This window comes from Pavona decussata, unplaced genomic scaffold (assembly GCF_977016875.1).
Source record: "Pavona decussata unplaced genomic scaffold, jaPavDecu1.1 SCAFFOLD_243, whole genome shotgun sequence".
In the NCBI taxonomy this organism is placed as follows: domain Eukaryota; kingdom Metazoa; phylum Cnidaria; class Anthozoa; order Scleractinia; family Agariciidae; genus Pavona; species Pavona decussata.
In genome coordinates, this window is record NW_028145648.1 from 190,026 (window position 1) to 216,227 (window position 26,202).

A 26,202-nucleotide genomic window follows, 5' to 3' on the forward strand; every position below is an offset into this window, starting at 1 on the left:
CAAAATATGGAGATTACAGACATAACTCTGGAGACCGGGAGATACGGTTCAAAATCTATACCTAACCTAGTCGGCTGACCAATTGAATTGTTATAAACAGGATGTCAGCCATGAGTTTCTTTGAGATCCTTGTTTATTGTGTTTGTTCCGTATAAGACACCCATCACATTGTAATTTACACAAGTGAGCTGAGTCCATAAGTTGAGTGAACAAGAAAAGAAAACCTCAAGAGTTTTCCCCTTGCGTGGAGTTGTGCTATTGCTCTTTTTCTAGTGTCACTTTTTGTATTTCTTGTTTATCGTTTGGCTAATAAATTGACATAAACAAAATATTGTCTGTGTCATTCTACTGACTTGTGGCTTGGTCACACTAAGATAATTAAAATATCCAGCTATATTGTGCATCTTCCCACAAAATATTTTTTTTTAGTATTTTACCAAACCAGTAGGTAGTGCTTTGATTGGCCACTCAAATGTTGGATAGTAATTAATTTGTTGCTGATCAATCCCTTGGGTTGTCCTGCGATTTCTGTGTACATTTTTTTACTTTCTAGTTTGAACTGAAGAAAATAACTAATTGCAGCTGGTTGTCCACTGCTATGGTATATACAGTAATGGGTTGTGCACTGAAGGCACAACAAATTGTTTTGACATGGAACAGGAAAATGGCTTCAAATATACATAGGTATTAATTAATGATTTGTAAGGACTTCTGTTAGTTTACAACTGTGGTGGCATTTCAGCTCCACATACCTACTGTAGATATGGAGTTATCCTTGGTACCAGAGGTTTTTTCTTGCACATTGAGAGGATTCCCAATCTTGGCCAATGCCATGAGTGGCGAGTAAAATAAAAATAATCAGAATTAAAGAGAATTTGCCTGCGAAATATAGCGGCAACTGGGAACTGCGCAAGAAAAACCTCTGGCTCCCAGGGTACCCTGGAGTGGACCTACACTACAAACCCTGAGCAGACCAGAGTTGGAAATTTAAATTGTAAAGAAAACACATACTAACATGAGGATTAGTAAATTAAATCATACCACACAAAATTATACCTAATAATTTATATAAAATTTTTATTGTTGAAAGATACAGTTTATTGACGAAAGTTGCAAAAGTTTTCCAATTAATTACAGTTAATTTCTAATTTCCAATTGACAGTTAAGCTTCTTATACATACATTAAAAATGTGTGAAAAAAGGAGTCAAGTTAAGTATGTGACGGAATTATGGTATCAACTTGGTATTATTTTTCCTATTAGTCATCTTGCTTGATTCATAAATACATCATAGTACGTGTAGACCTTGCCTAACAGTGGGATTAAATTTCAACTGTAAGACCAGGAAACAAATTGAACAGATACATTTTCATCATAAAAACAATTAAACATTTCAAACCAAGACTACGGAAACATTACAAATTCTTTCTAAATAAATTAAAGAGTTCAAATTTCATTATAGCATTTTCTCGATCCTTCTTCCTGGAAGCTTGTTTCATGATGATGGCTTGGTTTATCATTATGTTGTTGGCGTCACTTAAGTTGAGTTTTTGCTGAAAAATCAAAAACATGTGCATATTTCAGTCCATCAGTCTAGTTCCAGAAAAGGATAGACAAGAATATTATTAAATAAAAACTAGAGTTTGTTGTCTTTCTGAGTGGGACTCATTATGTAACGTGATTTTGTCTGAAAAAGCTAAATATGTACATGTAACCTTCATAAAAACTAATGTACCGGTCAAATTGAAGCTTCAACATACCGCCCCACCCCCCCCCCCCCCCCGCGGCCACCCCAGGCATTCCCCGGGCATCTGACCCCTTTGCCTACCCGTGGGGTGGGGAATTTGATCCCCATGCATAAGGGGTGAATTTGAACCCTAGCCTCGATGTCATGTGAGGTGTCTCAGTGCGTGCATGTGGCATGATAAGTCATGGCGGAGGTCCATATGTCAATTCTGTCTAATTTTAAAGGGAAGGAGGATGTTGAAGCTTCGATTTAACTGGTACATAAGGGTGCGTTTCTTTGGGAAAATCCGAATCCGGATTTTTGATCCAAGATCACTCGGATCATGGCGTATCAAAGGAACCGACGAATCCACTCTGGGTAAGGATTCGTCGGTTTCTTTGATGCACCACGATCCGAGTGATCTTGGATCAAAAATCCGGATTCGGATTTTCCCAAAGAAACGCACCCTAAGGACAGGCTTATGGTTAATGAAATTTCCATAAACATATATAGTTCGATATAGTCGACTCAGGCGGACAGGCAGTTATGGTCAATATTTAAATTCAGTAACATTAAACTGAAATTCAACATAAAAAATGATTTAACAGGTATAGTTACATGTACCTTTATCAGGGAAATGTCTTCTTTCTTTGTGTTTTTCAGGTACACAACTGTCGAAGTCTAAACGGCTGGCATGATGTTGATTCGAATCTCCTTTGAACACGGAACTTGTAAATGCATTTGGGTTATGTTTTCTGTTTGCTCGCAGCCAGTCTTGCTTGGAATTTAGTTCCACAGTGCACCAAGATTCCACATTCATGGCAATGAATGAACTGCTGCAAAGTTTTGGAAAGAACCTCCGAAAATACCTCTAATATGACTTCTGGTTACACAGTGAAACTCGATTGCTATGGAGACGACGCTAGTGCCAGTAAGCTTTCTCTGTGATCTTCTGTGATGGAATGCGCAAGCAGACTTGCGGCCTGGTTACTAAATCTCAGGCCAGGCTGCATAGGACACACGAGGAAAGTTGAAAATGACAGTAAACTTGAGTGAAAAACTTGAAGAAAACTCAACATCTTGAGTAATTGTACGCATCATTTGGGTTCGACGAGCACCACATAGAAGCTTTTAACTTCAAAAAGAATATGTATGGAATTTATAAGCAGACCCACCCTCCAACTGGGGTTGAACACAGTGTACACTGTCACTTCTTTTCATCACTGGAAAGCAATCTCGTCGTTGCAGGAACATCACAACTTCGTATTTACAAGTTTTACGCCCAAGAAGAGGTAGAATTTACACGATTATATTCGTAAGGTTAACAATTGTTGCAAAAATTTAGTCCTCTTTGACTGAACGTTGAAGTAAGAGTAATTAAAGTCAGCTTTTTTAGGCAAGGTATCTTAATTAATTCGAAAACATTATTAGCACTAGCATATCTTCTGCATTAAACAGCTGCACTCCTGCTACCTGGAGAAAGACATCAACAATACGTAGTCAAAGTCACACAACTTGAATTGAGGTCTTTTTAACGGCATTTAAAAGTACAATTGTAGAACATAAATATGCAACAGATTACTTACAAGAACTTCACAAGAAAGAGCAGAAATTATAGACAGCTACAGTAAATAATAAAACTGTTAATGCGTGTGGGGTAAAAAGTAACAAAGTTAACAACAGCTGATGTAAGACACTCGTTGAAAACTAACACATATACTGTGGCTGCAGAATCAATTTGTGAAGATAAAATCTTGGCGAAACATTTCAGTGTGTTGCAATATATTATGATTGAATGTCTGAGTAGTTGATGTCTCCCTTCACCTATTCTGAAGTGAGAATTGCTAAACAGCTGTTTTGAGGTCAATATGTAAGCTTATTGCTAACATCTGAAAGTGTTAACTGCTATTAAAACTCTATAGCATGAACCAAAATTGATTTTCGTGAGTTTTAATTTTTACATAAGTACATGTATTCTGTCTCATTTAAATTAGTGCCTAATTTTGTTTTGTCTCATAGCAAAACACAGTTGGATCAGCATCTTCAGACAAGATGACAGGTTTGTGTCATTATTAATGTTGGTCAACAGTTTAAAGCCAAGCCTCAGATTGGCAGATACCATGTTAAACTGAGATATAAGTTCATAGCAAGGTAACAGACAAAAAGTTAAAGGTTGATTGTGTTTGAAATCTTTTTCATTCAGACAGTACCATCAAGAGAAGGAAGCTAGAGCTACTGGGCCAGTACTCTTTGTTTGGGAACATAGAGTGTCTCCAGGCAGTAAGGCTAGCTGGAAACTCAAGAGACTCACTCTTAATGAGCTTTAAAGATGCAAAGGTACATTATCCAAACAATGTTACTGTGTTGTTCTGATCTAGGGAGTTGGTGGATGGGCACTGGGAGCTTTACTGCTTATTGTAGGACTGTGGGCACTCTTATTTAATTGATCAGTTTTTTTTTGTTTATAGTTTCTTAATGGTGAAGATGTCATATGATAAATTGGTTTACTGGTCAACAAAGTTTGTTTCTTAATCAAGAATATCCCATCATGAATGAATTGTCAAAAAAAGCTTTTGACAATATCCTTGCAATATGCTTTTGGCTTGATTGTCCTTGTCACTGATTGCTTATTGTTTATCCTTCTTCATGAATACTTGCACTATTGAAATTCATATAAATGCCTTCTTAGCTTGCTATTGTTGATTATGATCCTGGTACCCATGACCTGAAGACCAGAAGTTTGCATTTCTTTGAAGATGACAAGATAAAGGTTTGTATCAATGTTTGAGTGAAATCCACTTACCTTATGTATTCAAATAATAGTGGACCCTTAATTAATCACCCTGCTGGAATAATTGCCCCCAACCCTCCCCCTCACCTTCTTTGAATATGAAAAATTCCAACCCCTTTTATCACCCCACTTGAACAGACATTGGAACAGACAAAGGAGAGTGATGCAGAACTGGACTGTAATGTGCAGTTCCAGAAAATATCCATACCCTCCCCCCCACAGAAGGTCAATGGAAATTCCGAAGGGGAGGGGGGCTAATAGATGGAAATTCCCGAGGGGTTGGGGGGTGAAGAATGAAGAATTTCTCCAGAGGGTAAAAATCATAAGCGAGGCGCAAAGTTGGCTGACAAGAATTTTCAGTTGCCACTGCGGAAAAATAATTATAATCGAGCTCAAAAGTGGCGCAAACGATGAATCATTCTGAAAAAGTCATTTTAGCAGAAGTGTCGTCTGGTGTATCCTTTTGATAAGCGAAAGTAGATTGTGACCTGACAGGTATTTTTCTTTCTCGAATTCGCGGCGCGATCAATCAGCCTTGTATCATGCCGTGCATGGCTGTGACTTCCAATCGTTTAAAGTTCGAGTTTTGAAATAAATAAAAGCCCCTTTTACTCGTATTGTAGCACCAAATGAGGAGATTAAAAGGGTTCTAAACAAAGCAACTATTTTGATGTGTTTTTGATGGGCCTTTTCATAGTTCCACAGGCTAGTTTGCAGTTGAAATCTATATCTGACCCAACGAAAAGTACAATGGGCGTGCTGTCAGCGCTGTCGTGTTCGATGAATTTATTTCCCACGGAAAATTATTTTACTGCGGCCCCAAAACATGTAATTTCTTCAATGCATTCTTTCAAAAAAGATTTCTGGAGGAAATGGAAAAGATTTTGCCGAGATATTTCCATCCAGTTAATATTGACAAACATTGCGGTTGAAATTTGATCCTTTGGCACTAAACGCAAACTTTCCCGATGTATGCAAATTTTGCTCAAGATAATTTGAACAGCAAAGTTTATTTGATAAAAACCTGACATAAAACATTGAAAACACAAACTTCTTTTCTTACTCGAATTCATTTCATTTATGAACTCAGTAAAGAGATAAGTATTAAGTGCCGAGACGTGAATCCACGGACTAATTAATTTTGAATTTTTGAAAGGAGAACCTTTTGAAAATGTTTACAAATTGAAGGCGGCTTTCAATTCTTGTGCATGCAGCCAGTTTTTGACTGGTTTTCAAAGTTCTTCAAATTCTTTTGTCTTGTTTAAGCGAAATAAACTTGTTATCCCTTGTTTTGTTGTTCTCTAAAAATGTCCTTGCTTGCTGAAAATGTTGGGAAAATAATAAGTGCCCACCCTCATGGGCCCAAAATTAAATACCGGTAAGGCCCAGGGTGGTTAATCGAATTAATACGGTATTCAGAAGCTTTGCTTAAAACTATCAAAAACCGTGGGTATCTTGTCAAAAGCGAGACATTTTGTCAATAACTATATTCTTTTCCTGCTTTACCACTTCCTTATTTATCCTTTCCTCACTTATGGTGTCCATGTTCGGGGTTTAAAATTTCTTTAATTTCTGACACCATTATTTGTTATTGAAAAAAATAATAGAAAAATATCTATTTCTGAACCTAAATCCCATTCTGAACCTCTTTAAATCTCTCAACCTACTTGACCTCAATGACATTGTTACATGTTAATCACAGGTACTCTCTTTTGTTTGTCAACGGTCATGTAGACCATTGAATAGACCAGTGTTTCAGTGAATATTTCAGATTTACCTCCTCTGGTCATCTCTATTCAACATGCCAATCATAAGATTGAAATCTTTTTGTAGCTTCAGTTAATACCACCCAATACAGTTTACACTCCCTAGAAAATTTACTCGCCCTCGCCTTTGGAATTCCTTGCCTACATTTTATAATGTATTAATATTTGTATATGTTTATTACTAATCTGTATCCTCTGTAAAGTTGAGTTGAGTTGAAAAAATTATCTGATTATCTGATCCTATAATGTCATTGACTGTTTGTGTGGATGCTCAGTAAATTAAATTTTACTGTTGCACTTAAGGGTAAATTGTTCATTTAACTCAGTATAGGTGTAAACAATAAGAAATTTAGCTAGTTGCTATTGATTGTCTTGTGTGTGTTGCTATTTAGTTTTAGTAAACTTATGTAGTGAGCCATGAATTTAGGCTTTGTGATGATCAAGCTACTTCAACTGATTACTTTGTTTGAGTTTGCCATTTGTCAGGCCCACATTTTACCAGCATTGAGATAATGGACAATAAAATTGGTAGCTTTCCTATAAACCTTATTCCAAAATGGCTATCATTTTAATATTCTCTTGTTGGTATTCAAATTAGCCCTTCTTACCTCGTTCTTAAGCTCAAATATCAAAAGAATATCTTATCTTGAACGAGGCAAGAAGGGCTAATTTGAATGCAAACAAAAGAATATTAAAATAGAAGCCATTTTGGAATAAGGTCTATGTGTGAAACCAAAGTTCTTTAGCACAAAATCTTCCATCATGTCACAAAATGCCAGCAATATTTTTGTTTCCCATCCAGACTAAGTACCAGTGTGTGTACTGTCCAAAATACATGTAGGGTATTTGACAGCCCAAACCAAAGAAGGTTGCACAGGAGTCCCATGAAACCGCAAAACACTGACAGATTAGGATGCATTTTTGTAATGTCAAATTCGATAAAAAGTTTTGTTGTTGTTGTTGTTCATCAGCTTAGAAAAGTGCCCTTGAATTTCACGAAGATGTGAATTTCTTTAATTTTATTGTTAACAGCAAATGGTTACAATAATTATTATATTATACAACTTTATAGCTTTTTTATCAATAATTATTAAGTAAACATAGGGACAACAGTGTGTGATGATTTGTCTGTCATGCTACAGGGAAATAATCAGGAATATTTTCGACCTCCTATGGTGCGTGTGGATCCTGAACGGCGCTGTTCTGTTATGTTGATTTATGGCACTCATCTTGTGGTCCTGCCATTCAGACAAGAAGGTGTGTTGGATGAACAGGATATGGCATTTACTGCAAGGTAGTGGTTGATAATGTTTCTTTAATATTGATTTGTCTAAAATATACAAGGTTATATACTGAGATCAAATGCTTTTATCATCCTTAGTCTATACTTGGATAAAATATAAAACTTTGTTGTGTTGATTGTTGGTTTTGCCAGATCAGAGTAGGATTGTTTATGCTTGATCACTCTATGTTAAACTACTGTAAATAAGTACTGTAAGCAAACTTACCTGACGAGTTTCAATCAACATTTTAGTTTTTAATACTGACAGTTATACATTTGTTTGGTTACTGTACCTTTCAATTAAACTCTGAGCTTCAAAACTTACTAACGATTTGTGTGTTTTACTGCTGTAAATCAATAGTTATGGTGACAACCAACTGATTGCAAAAATATAGAAACCCATGACTTCTATCCAAATCTGCCAATCACAGTGTTTGAAAGTGACTTTTTGACCCTGCTTAGCCAAACGACTTTTGTTTTCAAAGAGGTCAACTGCACAAATCAACAGCTGCAGTGATTATTGTAGTGGTCAGTGAATCTTGAACTGCAGAGTCTGCTTGTTATTGAAGGGTTCAGTAAACTAATTAAAAATGTAAGAAATCTCCGTATGAAAAAGTATACACATGTAACCTAGTTTAATGGCCTTAGCTCCTACGAGTCTCCTGTGGCTTTGTGGTAGAGCATCCAAACTACAAATTGGACGGTCTTAGGTCGGCCTCCTAATGGGAGGACTCGGATTTCCTTTTTCTAAGTGTATCAGTGCCACTCATTGAAAAATACATCTTTCTAAAAAAAAGGTATACCTGAATTTATGAAAACATATTGTAGCCCCGAGAAATTGGACTCGTCTTGAGACTTTCTAGGCTGAAGGAATATGCTAGCCATTGACAAGGCTTCAGTTACGGCTCATCACAAGAAGACAAGGTCAGAGAATACTTTGGAGGAAAAAAAAGGGGGCTTTTTTTTGCACAGGATTTGTGAATTAGATTTTTCATTGTTTATGTTCATGTGTTATGAAGTGTTGTTAGAAATGTTTCATCTACAGACTATTGTTAAAAGTTTGTTTACTTGAAACATTGATTCACTTCAGTGTCCCTGTTGTTTGTTTGTTTTGCTTGTAGTGGAGATCGTTCACCTCTGTTGCCAAGCTACACAGTGAACTTGAAAGATATTCACGATAAACTGTGTAACATAATAGATGTTCAGTTTCTTCATGGTTACTATGAGCCAACACTGCTGCTGCTCTATGAACCATTGCAAACCTGGCCTGGGTGAGTTATATAGAGTTTATTTTTTATTTGGTCACCATCTTATGGAATATTGTAACTGTGTCATTTCTCTTTGGTGTGATGCATAAAATATTCTGCAACATAAGGTTACTAACAGCCCCTCAATTTAGCATTTTGATGAACAACTCATTACTGTGTAATATGACTTCCTTAACAATGATTGTGTTCCTATCTACACTTTATCTACCTATCTACCTACCCATCTGCCTACCCCCAACTATCCATCCACACAATCCCACTTTTTAATACTGGAGCTATTTATAGTTTGTACTTTCTCATGTACTGTTCCAAATTTTTTCTGTTTTTTTTTTCAGTCGTTTAGCCATGCGCCATGACACTTGTGCCTTGATAGCTGTTTCTTTGAACTTGTCTCAGCGAACTCACCCAGTTGTTTGGTCATTGAATAATCTGCCATTTGATTGTAGTCAAGTTCTTGCTGTCCCCAAACCAATAGGTGAGTTTGAATAAAACTTGAGACTTCAAAACCTTGCAAATAAATTGATCACTAATAAAAATGGCTGAAACAATTTTTAAATCGAAAGGACCAAAACAATCAAAATGATCAAAATGATGAACAACAATTTCATTGGTATATTAATGGCATCATACAACATTTAGTGGTACATGGATTGAGAATCCAATTCAAACCTTAATGGGTTTTCAATATATTAACAACTCGGCAACATTGTTTTGAATAATTTTATCAATAGTAACAGAAGTACTAAGGTGTCAAAAAGGTGACATTTAGCTGCAGGGAATTCCATGCTTTGTTTTACATCAAACAGAAGGGAAGGGAAGGGAAGGGACAAGTATTGGAGCTCTTTCTTTTACTTTTTGCCCTTATCTCAATCATCCAGCTGTTGAAATAAGTTGTTTATATCTAAAATCATTGTCTTTGTTTTGTTGGACAGGTGGAGTTTTGGTTTGTGCTACAAACGCTCTGTTGTACCTGAATCAAAGTGTTCCTCCTTATGGCGTCTCATTAAACAGTATTGCTGATCACAGTACAGACTTCCCTCTACGTAAGAGGACAATGTTCATACTTATAAACTTTTGAATGTATAAAGTAAGACTAGCAATTTGACTAAAACATTTAGTCTAACTTTAAACACTCAACGGAGCTGTGACTTACAGTGGTAATAAAATTATTGTAGTTACACAAATATTTAGTTATGGAGCAAATGTTTTGTATTCCACAGGATCCCAGGAAGGTGTGGTGATCACCCTAGATGGAGCACAGGCTACCTTCATATCATCAAACAAACTTGTCTTCTCACTCAAGGGAGGGGAAATGTGAGATGTTAATATGTCTGTACTCTAACCTGTATCAAGTGATTCAACTCTTTTCTTCCAATCATTTTTCTGGTTATGGTAGAAGTTAGGAGAAGTGTTCTTTAGTGTGAAAGAAAATTGAATTATTTAATTATTAAATAATTCAATTTTCTTTCACACTAAACTCATCACCAATAGATGAGCTTGGGAACAGGTGCCTAAAAGGTGGTGGAGCCGAGCTGAACTTTTGGCAGCAAGGAGGTAACCATGGCAACCCTACAGCTAACTGCATCCATGCTATTGCAAACAGCAAATGACCTTTGGACGAACAAAGCGACAAAGCAACTGCATGAAAGTGTCACAGAATGCCCCTGCAAAAAGTCTCGGGCCGCCCGTGTCTAACGCACAGGAAGACTACTGACCGACGTTGTTTCGAGCTTAACTTAGCCTAAATTTCATTTAGCCACATTTATTATTCCTAATTTTGAGTTTTGTCCAATACTCACCACTTGTTCTGTTGGAGTCATGAAAGGACAGATTCAACTAGTGAGACTTATACAACTCGTAAAAAAATAATTATTGTTTCTGTTGGTTTGATAATTTGGTGAAGTAGGTACTTTTCAGTGGAATAAGATGAAGTTGATTTTTATATTTCACAGGGATTACATCTCATAATAGGGACCAAGAATTTTTGTGCACCTTTAAAATGGGGTCTTGTCAAGTCGTATGATTCATAGCACAAATTTTACAAGTCGCTCCCTGGTGAAATTGTATCTCATTATAGACACTTACAGTTTTGTTGTGATGCAGCTGTGAGGAGGGGGCCCTTTTAACTCACACGACTCATGCCATGCAACTGGTGAAAGTGTATCTCTTATTACAGACGCAGTGCTGTGGTGCAGTTGTAAGAAGGGGGCCTTTTCAACTGGTACAAGTTGTACAACTTATGAAATTGCATCTCATTACAGACATTACAGCTAAGTTGTGGTATAGCTGTGAGAAGGGGGCTTTTCAACTGGTACAAGTTGTACAACTTATGGAATTGCATATCATTACAGATATTACAGCTATGTTTTGGGGCCTTTTCAACTGGTACAAGTTGTACAACTTATGGAATTGCATATCATTGTACAACTTATGGAATTGCATGTATCATTACAGCTATGTTGTGGTATAGTTGTGAGGAGAGGGCCTTTTCAACTTGTACAAGTTGTACAACTTATGGAATTGCATATCATTTCAGACATTACAGCTATGTTGTGGTATAGTTGTGAGGAGGGGGCCTTTTCAACTTGTACAAGTTGTACCACTGGTGCAATTGCATCTCATTATAGACATCATTGTAGGCCTTTCTAGTTCTGTTGTTGGGAGCAGTGATTAGGAGGTTTTGTCAGGCTATTGAATTGTGAAACTAGTGAATTTACTGGATATTATAGCATCTTACAGTTGAAATGCGATTCCTTGACAAGCCATTGGATTTGTATGATTGGGACTACGTTTGTGTACAAATTTTGAGAGTGCATCTGCATAATGAAAATACAGTAACAGAGAGCAATTAACATTGTTTTTATTGGTTGATAGAAGATGTATTGTTGGCTTGTTTTCTCTTGTTATTTACTGCTGCTCCCTTCTTTACCAATGGCATGTTTATTTGCATTTGTTACTTTGGCTGGTGTGCTTTTAGAACCAGCCACACTTCAATGTATCATTTGCTTGATTCTTCTTCTGTATCTATTGTTTCCTTGTTTTCTTTTGCTGTTTATTTCCATTCCATACTTCAGCAATGACATGTTTATTTATGTTTGTTACTTCTGCTTGTGTGTTCAAAAACAACTTATACACAGATGTATTGGTGGCTTGTTTTCTCTTATTTCTTTCAGTTCCCTACTTTAGCAATGGCATATTTTTTGAGTTTGCTAGTTTCCTACAATGTTTTTGTCCATTCTGTACTTCGCCTGCTGTGATTTTTTGAATGAGCTATAAGTCATTTGCCTAGAACCCTGGCTTAATAAGATGCAGTTGACTAAGCTAGGACCCCTTCTTAAATGAGATACAATTGACCAGGCCAGGACCCTTCTTTAATGAGATGCAGTTGACCAGGCCAGGACCTTACTTGAATGAGATGCAGTTGACTAGGCCAGGACCCTTCTTTGATGAGATGCAGTTAACTAAGCCAGGACCCTTCTTTAATGAGATGCAATTGACTGAGCCAGGACCCTTCTTTAATGCGATGCAATTGACTGAGCCAGGACCCTTCTTTAATGAGATGCAGTTGACTGAGCCAGAACCCTTCTTTAATGAGATGCGGTTGACCAGGCTAGAACCCTTCTTTAATGAGATACAGTTAACTAAGCCAGGACCCTTCTTTAATGAGATGCAGTTGACCAGGCCAGAACCGTTCTTTAATGAGATGCAGTTGACTGAGCCAGGACCCTTCTTTAATGAGATGCAGTTGACCAGGCCAGAACCGTTCTTTAAGGTGGCCGCATACAGTTTTTTAGTGTACAGATGTTGGAAGACGTTATTTGGAAACTATATATTTCTGGACACCCAAAATTGGTATGGTGTAAGACCAACTAAGAAAGAATGAATTTTCGTATGTCTTGTTGAGGTAAGTATCGTTTCCATGGCAACGCAGCAAACTATTAAACGTCCATAAATAGTAGGTTTCCTTTATTTTTAGAAAATCTACACATTAGATTTTTTCCATTTTTTGTTTCCAGAACAACTCACAAAACACTGACACAGTTGCACTATTTTCATGTAATTTTAACAGAGAGATCTCCTGTAAATATTGATTTTGCATTTTAATGTTTTGTAAAGATACCCTCTGTTAGATTTAGGTTTCTCTTTGTAGGTGAGTTACGCTTTTAGGGAACTATTTTCATGCCAAATTTCAGGGAATTCTAATGAGCGGTTCCTTAGAAAACAGTTCATTTCCACGAAAACAACCAGTCCCAATTTTTTGGTCAAATACGCATGCGTGGTTTTATTTGGGTTTCATGGCAAAGATGAAAAGCATGCGAAAGGTCTTGGTGAATGTTTTTTTTGCTCGGAAAGAAAAGAAAAAGAGTCCAGAAACGAGAAACTTAGTTATTTAGGATTAAAACTTAACTTTATTATCCATTTCATGTGAAATTGAGGGATCACTTTATCGACCGCCGTATTTGCGTACCACAACCCTAGTGCGCGCTTAATAGCATCACTTACAGAATCTGAAAAGCGCGCGCAAACTGTGTTCAGCCACCTTAATGAGATGCAGTTAACTAAGCCAGGACCCTTCTTTAATGAGATACAGTTGACTAAGCCAGAACCGTTCTTTAATGAGATGCAGTTGACTGAGCCAGAACCCTTCTTTAATGAGATACAGTTGACTGAGCCAGAACCCTTCTTTAATGAGATGCAGTTGACTAAGCCAGGACCCTTCTTTGATGAGGAGCAGTTGACTAAGCCAGGACCCTTCTTTAATGAGATGCAGTTGACCAGGCCAGGACCTTCTTTAATGAGATGCAGTTGACTAGTCTAGGACCCTTCTTTAATAAGATGCAGTTGACCAGGGCAGGACCCCTCTTTAATGAGAGGCAGTTGACTTAGCCAGGACCCTTCTTTAATGAGATGCAGTTGACCAGTCCAGGAGTCTTCTTTAATGTGATGTATTCTCACCAGTTGTACAAATCATCTTTGGCCATTTCATTAATGAGATGTCAACCCGGTACTTGAACCAAAATAAATGTCATGTTATTTTCACAAAAATATGTATCACACTAACCACTTGCATTAGTTGTATGACTTGTAATAGTTGTACCAATTAAATCTGCCCTTTCCAGGTTGAACAAGTGGTGAGTATTTGGACATGACTGCTAATTTCAAGTGACAAATAGTGCTTAGTGTTAGTGGTAAATTTATTATCTTATGTAGGATTGTCAGCCAAGTTTCAGAGCAGTGGCCAGTCTATGTTAATATGTTTATGTTGTTTGTTTATCAGTTATGTTGTCACGCTAGTGGCTGATGGAGTGAGAAGTGTGCGGAATTTTAATTTTGACAAAGCTGCCGCAAGTGTTCTCACTTCATGTGTAAGTTTCCAAAGCATGTAGCATAAATAGCACAAGACATCATTTTTATTTCTTTAACTAGCTCTGGGGTATTAATTTTATTGAAACCTTAGATATGTCTGACATTAACCACAACATTGAAGAAAAACTATTCAGGCAGCAATTCTTTATCAACAAATTCACAACATCTTGTATTTAATTCTCCTACAAAGTCCCTCGTTGTTTCAGTCTCACATGAAAAAGTGCTTGTGCTTACCTTCAAAAGATCCTTAGAAATGTTATCCTAGTTAACTAGCAATAATTAATCAAAGTTTATAGGAGTGCATTCAACACCTTAGATTTTACACATTTGGCTAATATTATCGTGCACCCTTTCATGTTTGTTTCAATTTGAATGTTTATTTTTTTATTTTTTTTATTTTTATCTGGCTTTTCTGCGAAAAACTAGCATCTTTACAGAATATTCAAGTTTTCTTTCCAAATTAAGAAGTAAACTGCATTGTAAGGGCATCCGAGTTCATTGTAATTGGGAAAATGTTTCATCCAATTTCTTTGGAACTAAAGACCAAATGGAGGTAAATGTATTCTAATTTTGAGTATAATGGAACAAGGGGCAACACAATAGCAAGGAGTACTTTCCCTTATTCCACTGTAGCCCCGCATTGTGAGATTGTACAGCCTGCTTTTCTCGTCATGCCTTTCCTCTTTATGAGTTATCATTTAACATTGTAATTTTTGGTATAGCTTATTATCATTAGTTTGTTGTATAGGCCAGTATATATACTATTTTGGTCTTCTACCCTAAAGGAATTTTTCCTAAATGTTGCAAAACTTTTGTGACCATAAAGCTGTAAAAATTTTGAATGAAGTGAGATAATTTGCACATTGAAAAACATTTGATCTCTGTTTCAAATGTATGTCTATTTTGTTTTTGGATTACAGGTGTTAAAGTTCAGCAATAATACCTGGTATAAGCCGCAAACTGCTTTCATTTGGTGACCTTACAGGAATGTCGTGAACGTCAAAACATGCTGGCTTATGAGACAGCACATGTCAACCAACTAAAAACCTGGCACAGAGATAGCAAGACATGATTAGAACTGCATTCTCCTAAGTCGCATGTAATAAGCTTAGTGATGTGCAAAGTAATTGGCCAAATAATTTATTTTAACATTTTTAATGCCAGTGATTCTGATTGCAGGATATTATGAATCACATCATGTGAAAGAGTTGGTTGTGGTATGGAAGCTACATGTGTAGCGAACTTAGTAAGCAAGAAATGTTTGATTGTTTTAAATGTTTATTTTAGGTTTGTGAATGTGGTGACGGGTATCTGTTCCTTGGATCTCGCCTTGGCAACTCATTACTTGTGAAGTACACAGAAAAAGCTCAGGATGTAGGTACGTTTATCAGACAACCTGTTGCAGGTCGCATCTGATTTTGCTCAAACCATTATCAGCCTAGTTTGAATCAGTGATCTGCATTCAACCTTGGTAAATTATGTCCTCAACCTAGTTTAAATCATGGCGCAGAGAATAAACTCTTTAATGTGAACTCAACAACAACAACAACATTTTATTGAAACTCATGAAATCCTACTAAGCATTAGCCCTAGTAAGAAAATAGGAGACCAAAGCAAAGAAGAAATCTTTGACCTCAGCATTAATCAAACCCATGACCTGTGGATTTGATAGCCAGTTGCTCTGCTGTCTGAGTAACAGGGCTAGATGGGAGCAAGTTGTGCAGGGCTTGAGATTAACGTTGTAGCTCACTAGCCCATTGGCTAGTTACAGGTCTGATTTTACTAGCCAAAACAACATTTTCACTAGCCACAGTCTCACTACTTTGTTTTACAGTGCCGAATCAAAATTTTCCTTGCAAAAAAATGAAATAAATGTGATCGGCGCATCACAGAAAGTTTCAAGAAAAATATTGCCAATAAAGGAAGAGCATTTTACCGTTTGAATCAGCGAATTCTGCCAGAGAGACCCGGAGATATGTTTTTTTTTTTCAGTCCTTGCCGTGACGCTACAAAGACAATAACATTTCACAATGGACTCACGCCGAAGCGTGCTGAAAAACCAAAACTTTTCCTTGCAGAAGAATCAAATAAATGTGATCGGCGCATCACAGAAACTTTGAAGGAAAATCTTGTCTATGAAAGGAGAGCATTTTACTGTTTAAATCAGCGAATTCTGCCTAAGAGAACCGGAGATATCCTTTTTTGATAATATAATGCAAATTCATCATGCTGCACCGACCACCGCTAACGATATGTAAACATCAACGAAAGATACATGTTACAATATTTATGATCATGCTTGTTTAGACTGTTTAGCTCTGTTTCCACAGGTAGTGTAGACAAGCGAGCTAAAAATTATTTTCTTACCGGATACATTTTCGTTAAAGAAAAATTAATCATCTGGTTGTCAAATCATCGCTTGTAAAGCAGTAAGTTTCGAAATACGACAGCTGCCGTTCTTGACGTTTGAGCTTGTTCTGCCAGTAGCGACAAAGCGAACGCGAAGTTTGTTGTTAACGCTCGTCCAGCAAGTAATATTAATTCGATAAACTATTTCTCTTTTCTCGAAGAATCAAATTGACAAAAAAAAAGCATGTCGGTAATAAAGTTTTTTATCGTTGAGTTTCCGAAGCGAGCAAGCTTCGAAATACGACACCTTGTATTCGAGTTTGTCAAAGCGAGGTTCGAAACGCGTTCTATTATAGTCCTATCGATCGTCATTATTTGAATTTCGTGCTTTGGGCTGTCGCTTTTACTCTACCGTTTCTTTTGTTGTGCAAGACAATGCGACATAAAGCAAAGGTATGGCAATGAATAACAAAGGCAGGACTTACGCGTATGACAACATACGCATACGCGTATTACTTGCGTATGGTATGCGTATGCGATGTTCGCCTATTTCTGAGCTGCACTGTACAAAAAGGGGAGGGAAGGAGTTCAGACATTTTTTTATTGGATACATGGGTAATGTTATTATTAAGAAAAATCTCCCACACATGTGAAGATTTTTTCCATTGTTAACAAATTGCATTATTTGTGATTAAAATTTAAAGTTGACCGTAACATGAAAAGGCCACAACTCTAGGCATACAGTTCAAAAAGCCTCCAAACGTATACATTTATTTTTGCTCTCTTGATTTGCTAATTGTTACGATTATGATTTTTTTCATGATCATTTTTAACATTTTATGATGTCATGGTGACATTAAAATGTTACCCTTACAATGCTAAATATGTTAATTGTTGTTAAATAATTGTCATCTTTGTTTTCTGTCCAGTACTCCAGTGCTTTGACAATTTTTTTAACTGTCCAAAATGGCTAGTGAAAGCACACAACCTACAAGCCAAAACTGAATTCTTACCAGTCTGTGTCCAGTTGGGTCTGTTCTAAAGTCTCGAGCCCTGTTGTGGGTGGTAATGGTGGTAATAACAGTAACTGTGAATAAGAAAGGGCACCATTATTACTCATGACTTGTTCCTGGCCGGCCTCATAGCTCAGTCAGTAGAGAAATGGACGGTCAAATTGTGCATTTGATTCCTTCCGCGGTCAAAGACTTTTCACTTGTGCCATGAGGCCATAAGTCAAGTAATGGCATGTGTTCTAATTCTTTTTTGTGTCATGACCTTAATGCCCAAACTAACCTTAACCTGTACCTATTCTCCCTGATCCTAATCTTCTCCCACTTGATGCTGTATGTGGTCAGCCTATTGTTCGTTTAACCTAAATAAATAAATAAGATATTTTAACAGGGAGCCCACGTCACAAAATGTGGTTTTCAGTGAGGCCCTGCATTAATCTAACGTAAGAAATGAATTCTGGTTCAACCTGTCATAGGATCTTACCATCAACCCACCCACTTTTTCTCAGATTCCTGTTACCAGTTAAAGTTGAGTAGTTCTCTATTGTTTCTTTGTGTTCCTAGTAAGTCATTGTGATAGAACATTATTTATAAAATCAAAGGGATCTTTACATTTTGATAAGTTTTTGTGTTATGGTTTATGCCCCTTTTGATATTTTGTTTGGTACAGAGCCTGATCTATTCTCACCAGGGGTAAGTGCTGAACTTAATTTATGTTTAACAAAGTCTTTTGTCATTTATTGAGACCTGTAAATAATAATAAAATAATAATTATTTTTGTTGAGATCTTTGAAACCTTTTGAGGAGTATAATGTAAGAACGATTGCAGCTGAGGACATCCTTGAAGGAAAATTAACAATCAAGCGGCTATTGTAATACAAACTGCAAATTATTTGCAAGTTACTTCACTCTGAAGCTCAAGGCAAGGAGACCTGTTCCTTTCTGCCTGGGTTCATGGTTAATTTGTCTACTTCCACACACACACAAAATGTTGTTATTGGTTTACATGTATCTATGAATTGGGGTTTCATGAATAGTACTTTATTTGACCTAGACAAATAAATAATAACTAAATATTCATTTTTTTGTGATTTAACACCCCTGTGTATATTGCACATATTGACCAATTCTGCACTCTGGATTTATATGTTTAAAAGTCTTAAATTAAAACAGATATGCAGTACACACATTTAGTTGAATATAATTACCTAATACACATTTAAAAATTGAAATGAGGAAATAGAAAAATAAGAAAAATATCAATTATAATGATTTCTTGAAACATAAGCAAGCGAAAATTAAAGTTAATAGCCGAGGTCATCGTGACACCATTCTCATTTATCCACTTTGCCTTGAGAATGGTGTCACAATGACGCCGAAACATGAGCTATAAACTTTAATTTCCGCTTGTTTATGTTTCAAGAAAAATATCACATCTCTATGTTCTTGCAATGTGTAGTAAGTAGATGTTTAATATGTCTGATACAGATGGACCCACCTCAGGCTAAGAGAAGAAGACTGGATACAGACTATACCTATGCATTAGGTCAGCATATAATTGCGTATCCCAAATCTTCAACATTTTATACTGTTAAGCATTTTCTTATCATCAAATTGCTGGATAAATGGGGAATTTTTATTCCTGCAGTGTTGTTAGAGATACAACAAAGTTCCTTGATTTGTTTTTTACAAAAGAATGTTTCTTTATATTTGAATGTATGATTATTATTGGCATGCTGTTTCAAAACATTGCAGGTCATACTCATCTTATGGGACAGTTTTTTGACCACCCCCCCCCCCCCCCTTGCTAAGCTACAACACAATTATTTCATTTTCTTGTCAAACTGTCTCTTCTTACTTCATCTCTGTACTAAGGCCTCACCATGTGACAATGTTATCCCCATCGGTCCTTTTCTTCTGGGTATCCATCCTCTGATTGATTGGCTCTGAATTACATCGTTTTTCTACTGTATTTGAAAAGATGACCTTGATGAGTTGGAGGTTTATGGTAAAGAAGAACAGGCTGGAGTCAAGTTAACTTCTTATACCTTTGAAGTGAGTCTTTCCATCCATTGTATGACTTTCACAAGGCCTTGTGAATACAGTATTTGCCAAGTTACAGAATATCACAGTTAGCTTTATTGTTAAAGATGCTGTACTCAATAAAACAGTTACGGTACATTGAGAGTGCAACACAAGTGAATTGTCATATTTTACATGTAGTATATCAAATTGCATCATGCATATCTTGAATATGCAGGGGTTTTTTTTTTCATGTTTGGAGAAAGACTAATCTGTTACAAGATTCACCAGCTATCCGCTAGAGTTGTGTAAAGCAATGACTACAACACCTCAATGTGTTCATTGTACACTCAAGAAATGATACAGCGACATGAATGGTACAGTAATAATGGTGTGAACATCATTTAACTCTGTTGTGTTCTTCTGTCTGCTTATTTTTGCCAGGTTTGTGATAGCTTACTAAACATAGGACCTTGCACATGTGTTGATATGGGAGAACCTGCATTTCTGTCGGTAAGCTGCTCTTCATTTTATGCAGATACATGTATATTTCCATTAAAATCACAATACTCTAATTGGAGGTCAAAAATTTTATTTTTTTTGTTTCCCTGTTTTGTATTGTAAATTGATGCTGTGGTCTTATAGTTTACTTACTGAGAATATTAATGATTAATTTTTTAATGTAAATAATTTTTTAGTTAATGTTTGATTGATTAATTGATTGATTGATCGATGTTTTTGCTAACTTTTCTATTTTGGTCTTTCTTTACTCAACATGTTTTCATTGCTGTATGTAGGAAGAGGTATGTAGTAATTTCCATCATGCAGTTGTTAACCTGTTATACAGTCTACATCTACATGAGTTACCTGCAAAATCCTAGAAAGCAATGTTACCTGTAATTGTGATTTTCTGTTGTGCATACTAACACCATATAAATATTGTACTACCATAGAATTCCGAAAGTAATGGCCCCCTTTACTTTTGGATTTAGCAGGCCAATGGGGCCACTACTATCATATAGCTGTTACTTTCGGGTAGCTGTTTCTTTCAGATGGTTAAAAAATGTTTGTAATTTTTTAAAGGTCATTCCGTTTATGCATGTTTTTAGCTCTCAGCATGAACAAAGCAAACTGTAACAAAAAAGGTCCCAAATGATTGTACTGTATGGTTGACTCTGCTGACACATACAGCTTTTGACTGATATTTTACAGTAATATTCAGTTAAGTTTCAATCAAATCACAAATGATTCTGCACATGGTTTACTGTCCTACATTCAGGCTGTTTCATCCGCATTACCCTTGAGAGTGGCGAGTTTCTCTTCAGTGACTTCTTTAAATTTAGAAGGCTGTTCTACGTTGTCTAATGCAATGTTGATACAAATTGAATGGTAATTATGATCAAGGGCACAAGTTTATCAATTGGTGATTTTCACTGTAAGAAAGAGGTCTGTTCCAGTTACTTTAATCACATACATTGTTAGTCGATTGAAATGGACACAATTTATTTGTAGGATGATTACATTGAATCATAGAGGTAAAGAGTACTACTTGAAACGTTACATTAAATACACTATGGTATTTTGTTATAATAATAAAAATAATAATAATAATAATAATAATAATAATAATAATAATAATAATAATAATAATAATAATAACAACCGTTTATTCACAAATCCACAGGAAATTGAAAAGGGGATGAAAGAGGTTATCCCTTTCCAGTTTATCTCCTGATAATAAAATAAATTAAAACATCAGTTATTTACAACTGTTTAAAATACTCAGCATAAAATATCTAACACAACACACAATAGAAGAACTTAGTGTTCACTAGAAAAATTTGCAAGATGGCATCAGGATCTCAGTCTGTTCTTAAAAGTGTTCAAATTTTCTGCCTCAGCAATTTCCTTTGGCAGATTATTCCACCTATCGATTATGTGTATAAAAAAGGAATGTTTAAAACTATTCAAAGTTGCAGATGCAAACTTAAGTTACTTTAAAATGGTGATTTGTTCTAAACGGCCTAAAAATCATGTGCAAACGTAAAAAATCCTGAGGGATCTAGTCCATTAAGTCTGTTTATTGTTTTATAACACTCGATAAGCAATGGAAATAATCTTCTTTGTTCAAGTGTTGGCCATTTAAATAAACACATTTGTGCGAATTGAATCACTTTGCAAGTTAAGTCACTGTGATGGATTCAGCTCTGTTTAATTTTGTAATGTTTCTCTTGTTGTTTTTTAATTTTATATGCCACAAGGAAATCTTAGTAACTGTTGACACGAGCAGAATAAGTCAAATTAAAACCTTCAAGGAGAACTCGTTCATCTTTGGACGCAAGAACAAACACTTTTCTAAAAGAAAATCTTAAAGCAAAACTTGGTGATGTGCATTACGCTCCAGTCTGTCACATGAGATCTGCTGGCGATTCCTGTACACAAATAAAGAGACCTGACGCTTTCACCGTGTTTTATTAAGAAAACTGCCCTTCTTTTCTCTGACGTCCAAGAGAAGCCGCTGGTCATGTTCTGTCTTGATTGACGGTCAACAAAGCTTATTACCAAAACTACTCTGCTCCTCGGTTTAGAGTTGTTTTGGTGACACTTCAGTTGTAAGTGGTGCCCTGTTTAGATCGTTGAAGAGTGTCATTTACGTCTACCGTTGTCCGGGTGCCTGGTCTAGAATAAAGACACTTGTAAATGTGCTTGTTAGTCTGCATTGAAGATAGTAACGTACTCAGTGATTGAACCTTCAAAACTTTTAGCATCCTTACAAATCAAACAGCAGTCACTCTATCAAACCAAGGTCTGAACTCAGCCGTCAGTGGGAATGTTGTTGTTGTTGTTGAGCTGTCATTTTTGAAGGGCTGTTACTTTTATGTGGGCCATTACTTTCTGAGTTCAATAGGAAAATGAAAAAATTATGTACAGTTACTTTTGGGAAGCCATAACTTTTGGAATTCTATGGCAGCAATAATCATATTATTATTAATAATATATCATTGTATAGTTTGCTGGTGGCAAGGAGTTGGATTTAGAACTTGTTTCATGTTCTGGATATGGAAAGAATGGAGCATTATCGGTTCTTCAGGTAATAAGCTTACATACATTACATTAATTACAGTACATTAATGTGCTTGATCACAGACTTCAAAATTACTTGACACTGTCAAGCTGTTAATTAGAGTTGATAGCTAGTAAATGCCTCAAGTCAGCCATTGTAACCTATCTTTGTCGTGTGATGTTTATGCCTTTTCCCTTGAATATTTATGAGTATTTGAATCATTCAATAGTGTTGGAACAAATTACAAATCTGTACCAAATGTATGATGAAAGCAAAGTAAAGTAATTACTCAGATTGTCAGTCGCAGCAGTGAAACATTAATAAACCAATGAGAAGCCAAAGCAAGTACATTGTACTGTATGTGAGAAAGGTACCAAGTGTGACAAAATGCATGCAAGTGAGGCTTTCAGAATTGGCTTAGAAAATTGCACAATCAGGTTATCTAATTTTCTCTGACAAACCATATGGGATAGTAAAGCCACACCAAAGCAAATGTGAATTACACTTTTTACTCTGTTGAAAATTAATCTTACTAATAAACCAATGGCAAGGCATTTAAGGTAAGCCTGTTCCATAATGGATTGCTGTTCCATATGCATTTGTCACTTCTCTTGTTGTCTGTGTTTGCATTAAACACAGCTTTGTTTAATGACAAATGAAAAGACATCCTGTTCTTTAGAAGCACTATGTTGTATAAATTGCACTTCTGGTGGAGCTGTACTAGTGTACATTGTATGTTTTCTTCTTCTGTTATTTGTTATTTATTATTGTTCTGTAGAGAAGTGTGAGGCCTCAAGTTGTGACAACATTTGAGCTGCCAGGATGTGTGGACATGTGGACCGTACTGTCAGGTGACCAGGTCAGCAAAACAGAAGCTGGAGAATTGATTAGTTTCAATCTATAATCTACAGCACTTCATCTCCAAGAATTCCAAATCAGTCGTCTTGTGACAGATGTCTGGTTTTGGCCTGGCGCATGCCAGCGGAGTACACAACCAAAAATTGAGCTTTATTTCACTTTTGTGAAATAATTCAAACTCAGATCAAATTGAGAATTGCCACAGACTTCGAGTTTTTAGACTTCTTCTGTTTGGAGGAATTTGTTGTCATTGAAAGGTTTTGTGATAAGAGAAAATAACTTCACAATGTTAAAAAAAATACTATTTTGAAAACTAAGCATAACATTTGCAAGTCTGATCGGCACATTTTTTAATTTCTCCGCTTTAAGTACCAGAAAACAAATTTTCTTTCTCCCTGAGTGAAAACAACTTATGACTTTTCATTATCTTGAAAACTGTGTCTTAGAATGAAAAAATAACTAAGTTGTAGTAATGAACAGCAAGGGGACTGATCATTTACCTTGATCATGAGCGACGAGGTCAACTTTTTTAGACCGTCTTTGCTGAATTTTTAGTCTTTGCTGAGAAGCAAATAAAAGACATTTCAAACGCCCATAAGTTAAGCTTCCATCCTAGGGTATTGTTTTTAAATCTGGAGAGCTTGTCCTTAAATTCCAAAATTGCAGTAGCTGAGTCATCTTAGAAAACATTTATCTTTTTCTACTTGTATAAATAATAAATTATGTCATAATTTAAAGACCTAAGACTTACACCATTTTAAATATCGGCATACATACAGTCCATAATTTTGTTTTCAATTTTGGTTGTAGTAAAACAACATGTATCGTGTTAGTAATAAATAAATTAATTATTAAATAAAATTTGTTTATCTCCCTTTTCCTTGGTGTTTTTGTGCCTGATCAGGGTGACAGCTGCCATCACTCTTTCCTGTTACTGAGTAGAGAGGATTCTAGCATGGTAGGTCAGGTGTTTCCTTAACAAAAGCAATTTTCAATTGTTTTTATAAATTACGTTTAACTAATTGATTTGTTTCATGTTGCACCAAAAAAGTTTTTTTTCAAAGAATACCATAAAGGCTTAATAATTAACAGGCCCGATTTATTCCCAGTATACTACTTGAAGATTTCTTTAAACCTTTTCTCCTGGTATGATTGAGCTAATTGAATAATTTAAGTCAGAAAGATAAGTGTGATATTGTTTTGGTGAATCTTATTACGCTACATGATGTCATGCCAGAAGTTGCATTTCACTTCATGTTATCAGTTAGTTTCTCTCTGCCATGGACAGGATTCAACCTTCCGAATGTTTTGACCAAGCAAAAAACAGATGTCTGGGGATGGGTGACCCACAGGGAAAGACAAACAAAACAGGCATTTCTTGAATCAGGAGTCACACTACTGCGTGACGGCCGCTTAAATTTTGGATTTGTAGGGAAAAGTAATATATGATTAAAAATTACTGTGGTTGTGAGTCATAATCACTAGACATAGCATTTAATGTTTTAATGTTTGTGTTTCAGGTGTTAAAAACAGAGCAGGAGATTATGGAACTTGATCATTCAGGATTCACATCACAGTACCCAACTGTGTTTGCTGGAAATCTTGGCAATGGAAAATATATTTTACAGGTTGTACTAGTTTTAAGGTTATTTCAAATTCTTTCCATGAACACAGTTGTCTATTTTTAGTAGCATACTAATATTGTTACATGGGGCAGATAGACCAGAAGGTCAGGATTTCCAAATCGGTGTTATGTTATGATATGTTGTGTTATGTTAAATTTTCCAAAAAATTTGTGACCAATTGAAATTGCTTCAAATTCTTTTTTCTAATGATGTGCCTTAAGTACTGGTAAGCTATGTTAAAACTAAACTTGCTTGGACAAATGATTAGAATGATTGATGATGTTTTTTGAGACAAAGAACGTGTAATATTGATTACATAATAAGTTATTATTATTGATCTCTCCCTGCATTTTAGTTGTTATCGCATGAAATCTGTGTTATCTCCAGCGCTGACTACTTAGTGGTCAGTTTAAACTTTTGTCTGACCTTGCATGCTTGAACCATCTTGCAGTTGTTCAGATTAAATCTGTAATTGGCAATGAAGAAATTTATTTCCTGACTTACAGTGTATATGCACAGTCAGCACCAATCCAACTTGACAAGTATCCATTTTTTGTCCTTATTCTCTAAAAAGTTGGTTGATTATTTGTAGGTTACTCCTCAAGGGATCCGGTTATTAGAAGGAGGTAAGAATCCAGTTACTTGATACAGTACATACTGTGTTATACCACAGTCTGCAATGTTGCTCCTACTTCTCTCATCTTAAATTACAGGATAGTATTCAAAGTAGAGAGATGATATAAGCAATTTTGCTATTTATAAGTTCAGTTGTGCTTCACAGTTCACTTTGAGTTGGGACAGAATGTTGCCATGTTGATTTTATCACCGTTAGCAGTAGTTTTCATTCCATTTGTGAATTCAAGCCAGCCTAACAATAGCTGAAATAGAACAGGCTCAACCCACAACATTGATTGATACTCTTTTGCAGGTGTCCCATATTTTTTTTTACAGAGGCCAATGGCTTCTCCTCTGAATTGAAACAAGTTATTTTATGTCTTGGTTGGTGATCCATCCAGAATTTAATTGTGTAGTCTGCTGCCCTATCAAGTAAGCTAACCATTGTTTCATCTCAATA

At 36.0% G+C, this 26,202-nt stretch overlaps 1 protein-coding gene across 1 annotated transcript in view; it reads left to right on the forward strand.

Moving 5' to 3' along the window:
• The first annotated feature begins 2,735 nt into the window (after window positions 1-2,735).
• LOC146457425 (cleavage and polyadenylation specificity factor subunit 1-like) overlaps window positions 2,736-26,202 on the forward strand; it is a 46,859-nt gene continuing 23,392 nt past the window's right edge. Inside the window, exons 1-20 of the mRNA XM_085091950.1 lie at window positions 2,736-3,017; window positions 3,745-3,784; window positions 3,929-4,062; window positions 4,415-4,495; window positions 7,425-7,576; window positions 8,686-8,835; window positions 9,168-9,307; window positions 9,765-9,875; window positions 10,053-10,146; window positions 14,111-14,198; window positions 15,487-15,576; window positions 18,222-18,251; window positions 19,047-19,104; window positions 19,540-19,613; window positions 20,025-20,093; window positions 22,591-22,671; window positions 23,423-23,503; window positions 24,407-24,460; window positions 25,023-25,130; window positions 25,720-25,753. Of these exons, the coding sequence (XP_084948076.1) occupies window positions 2,874-3,017; window positions 3,745-3,784; window positions 3,929-4,062; window positions 4,415-4,495; window positions 7,425-7,576; window positions 8,686-8,835; window positions 9,168-9,307; window positions 9,765-9,875; window positions 10,053-10,146; window positions 14,111-14,198; window positions 15,487-15,576; window positions 18,222-18,251; window positions 19,047-19,104; window positions 19,540-19,613; window positions 20,025-20,093; window positions 22,591-22,671; window positions 23,423-23,503; window positions 24,407-24,460; window positions 25,023-25,130; window positions 25,720-25,753 (1,813 nt within the window). The 5' untranslated portion in view covers window positions 2,736-2,873. The remainder of the gene's footprint in view (window positions 3,018-3,744; window positions 3,785-3,928; window positions 4,063-4,414; window positions 4,496-7,424; window positions 7,577-8,685; window positions 8,836-9,167; window positions 9,308-9,764; window positions 9,876-10,052; window positions 10,147-14,110; window positions 14,199-15,486; window positions 15,577-18,221; window positions 18,252-19,046; window positions 19,105-19,539; window positions 19,614-20,024; window positions 20,094-22,590; window positions 22,672-23,422; window positions 23,504-24,406; window positions 24,461-25,022; window positions 25,131-25,719; window positions 25,754-26,202) is intronic.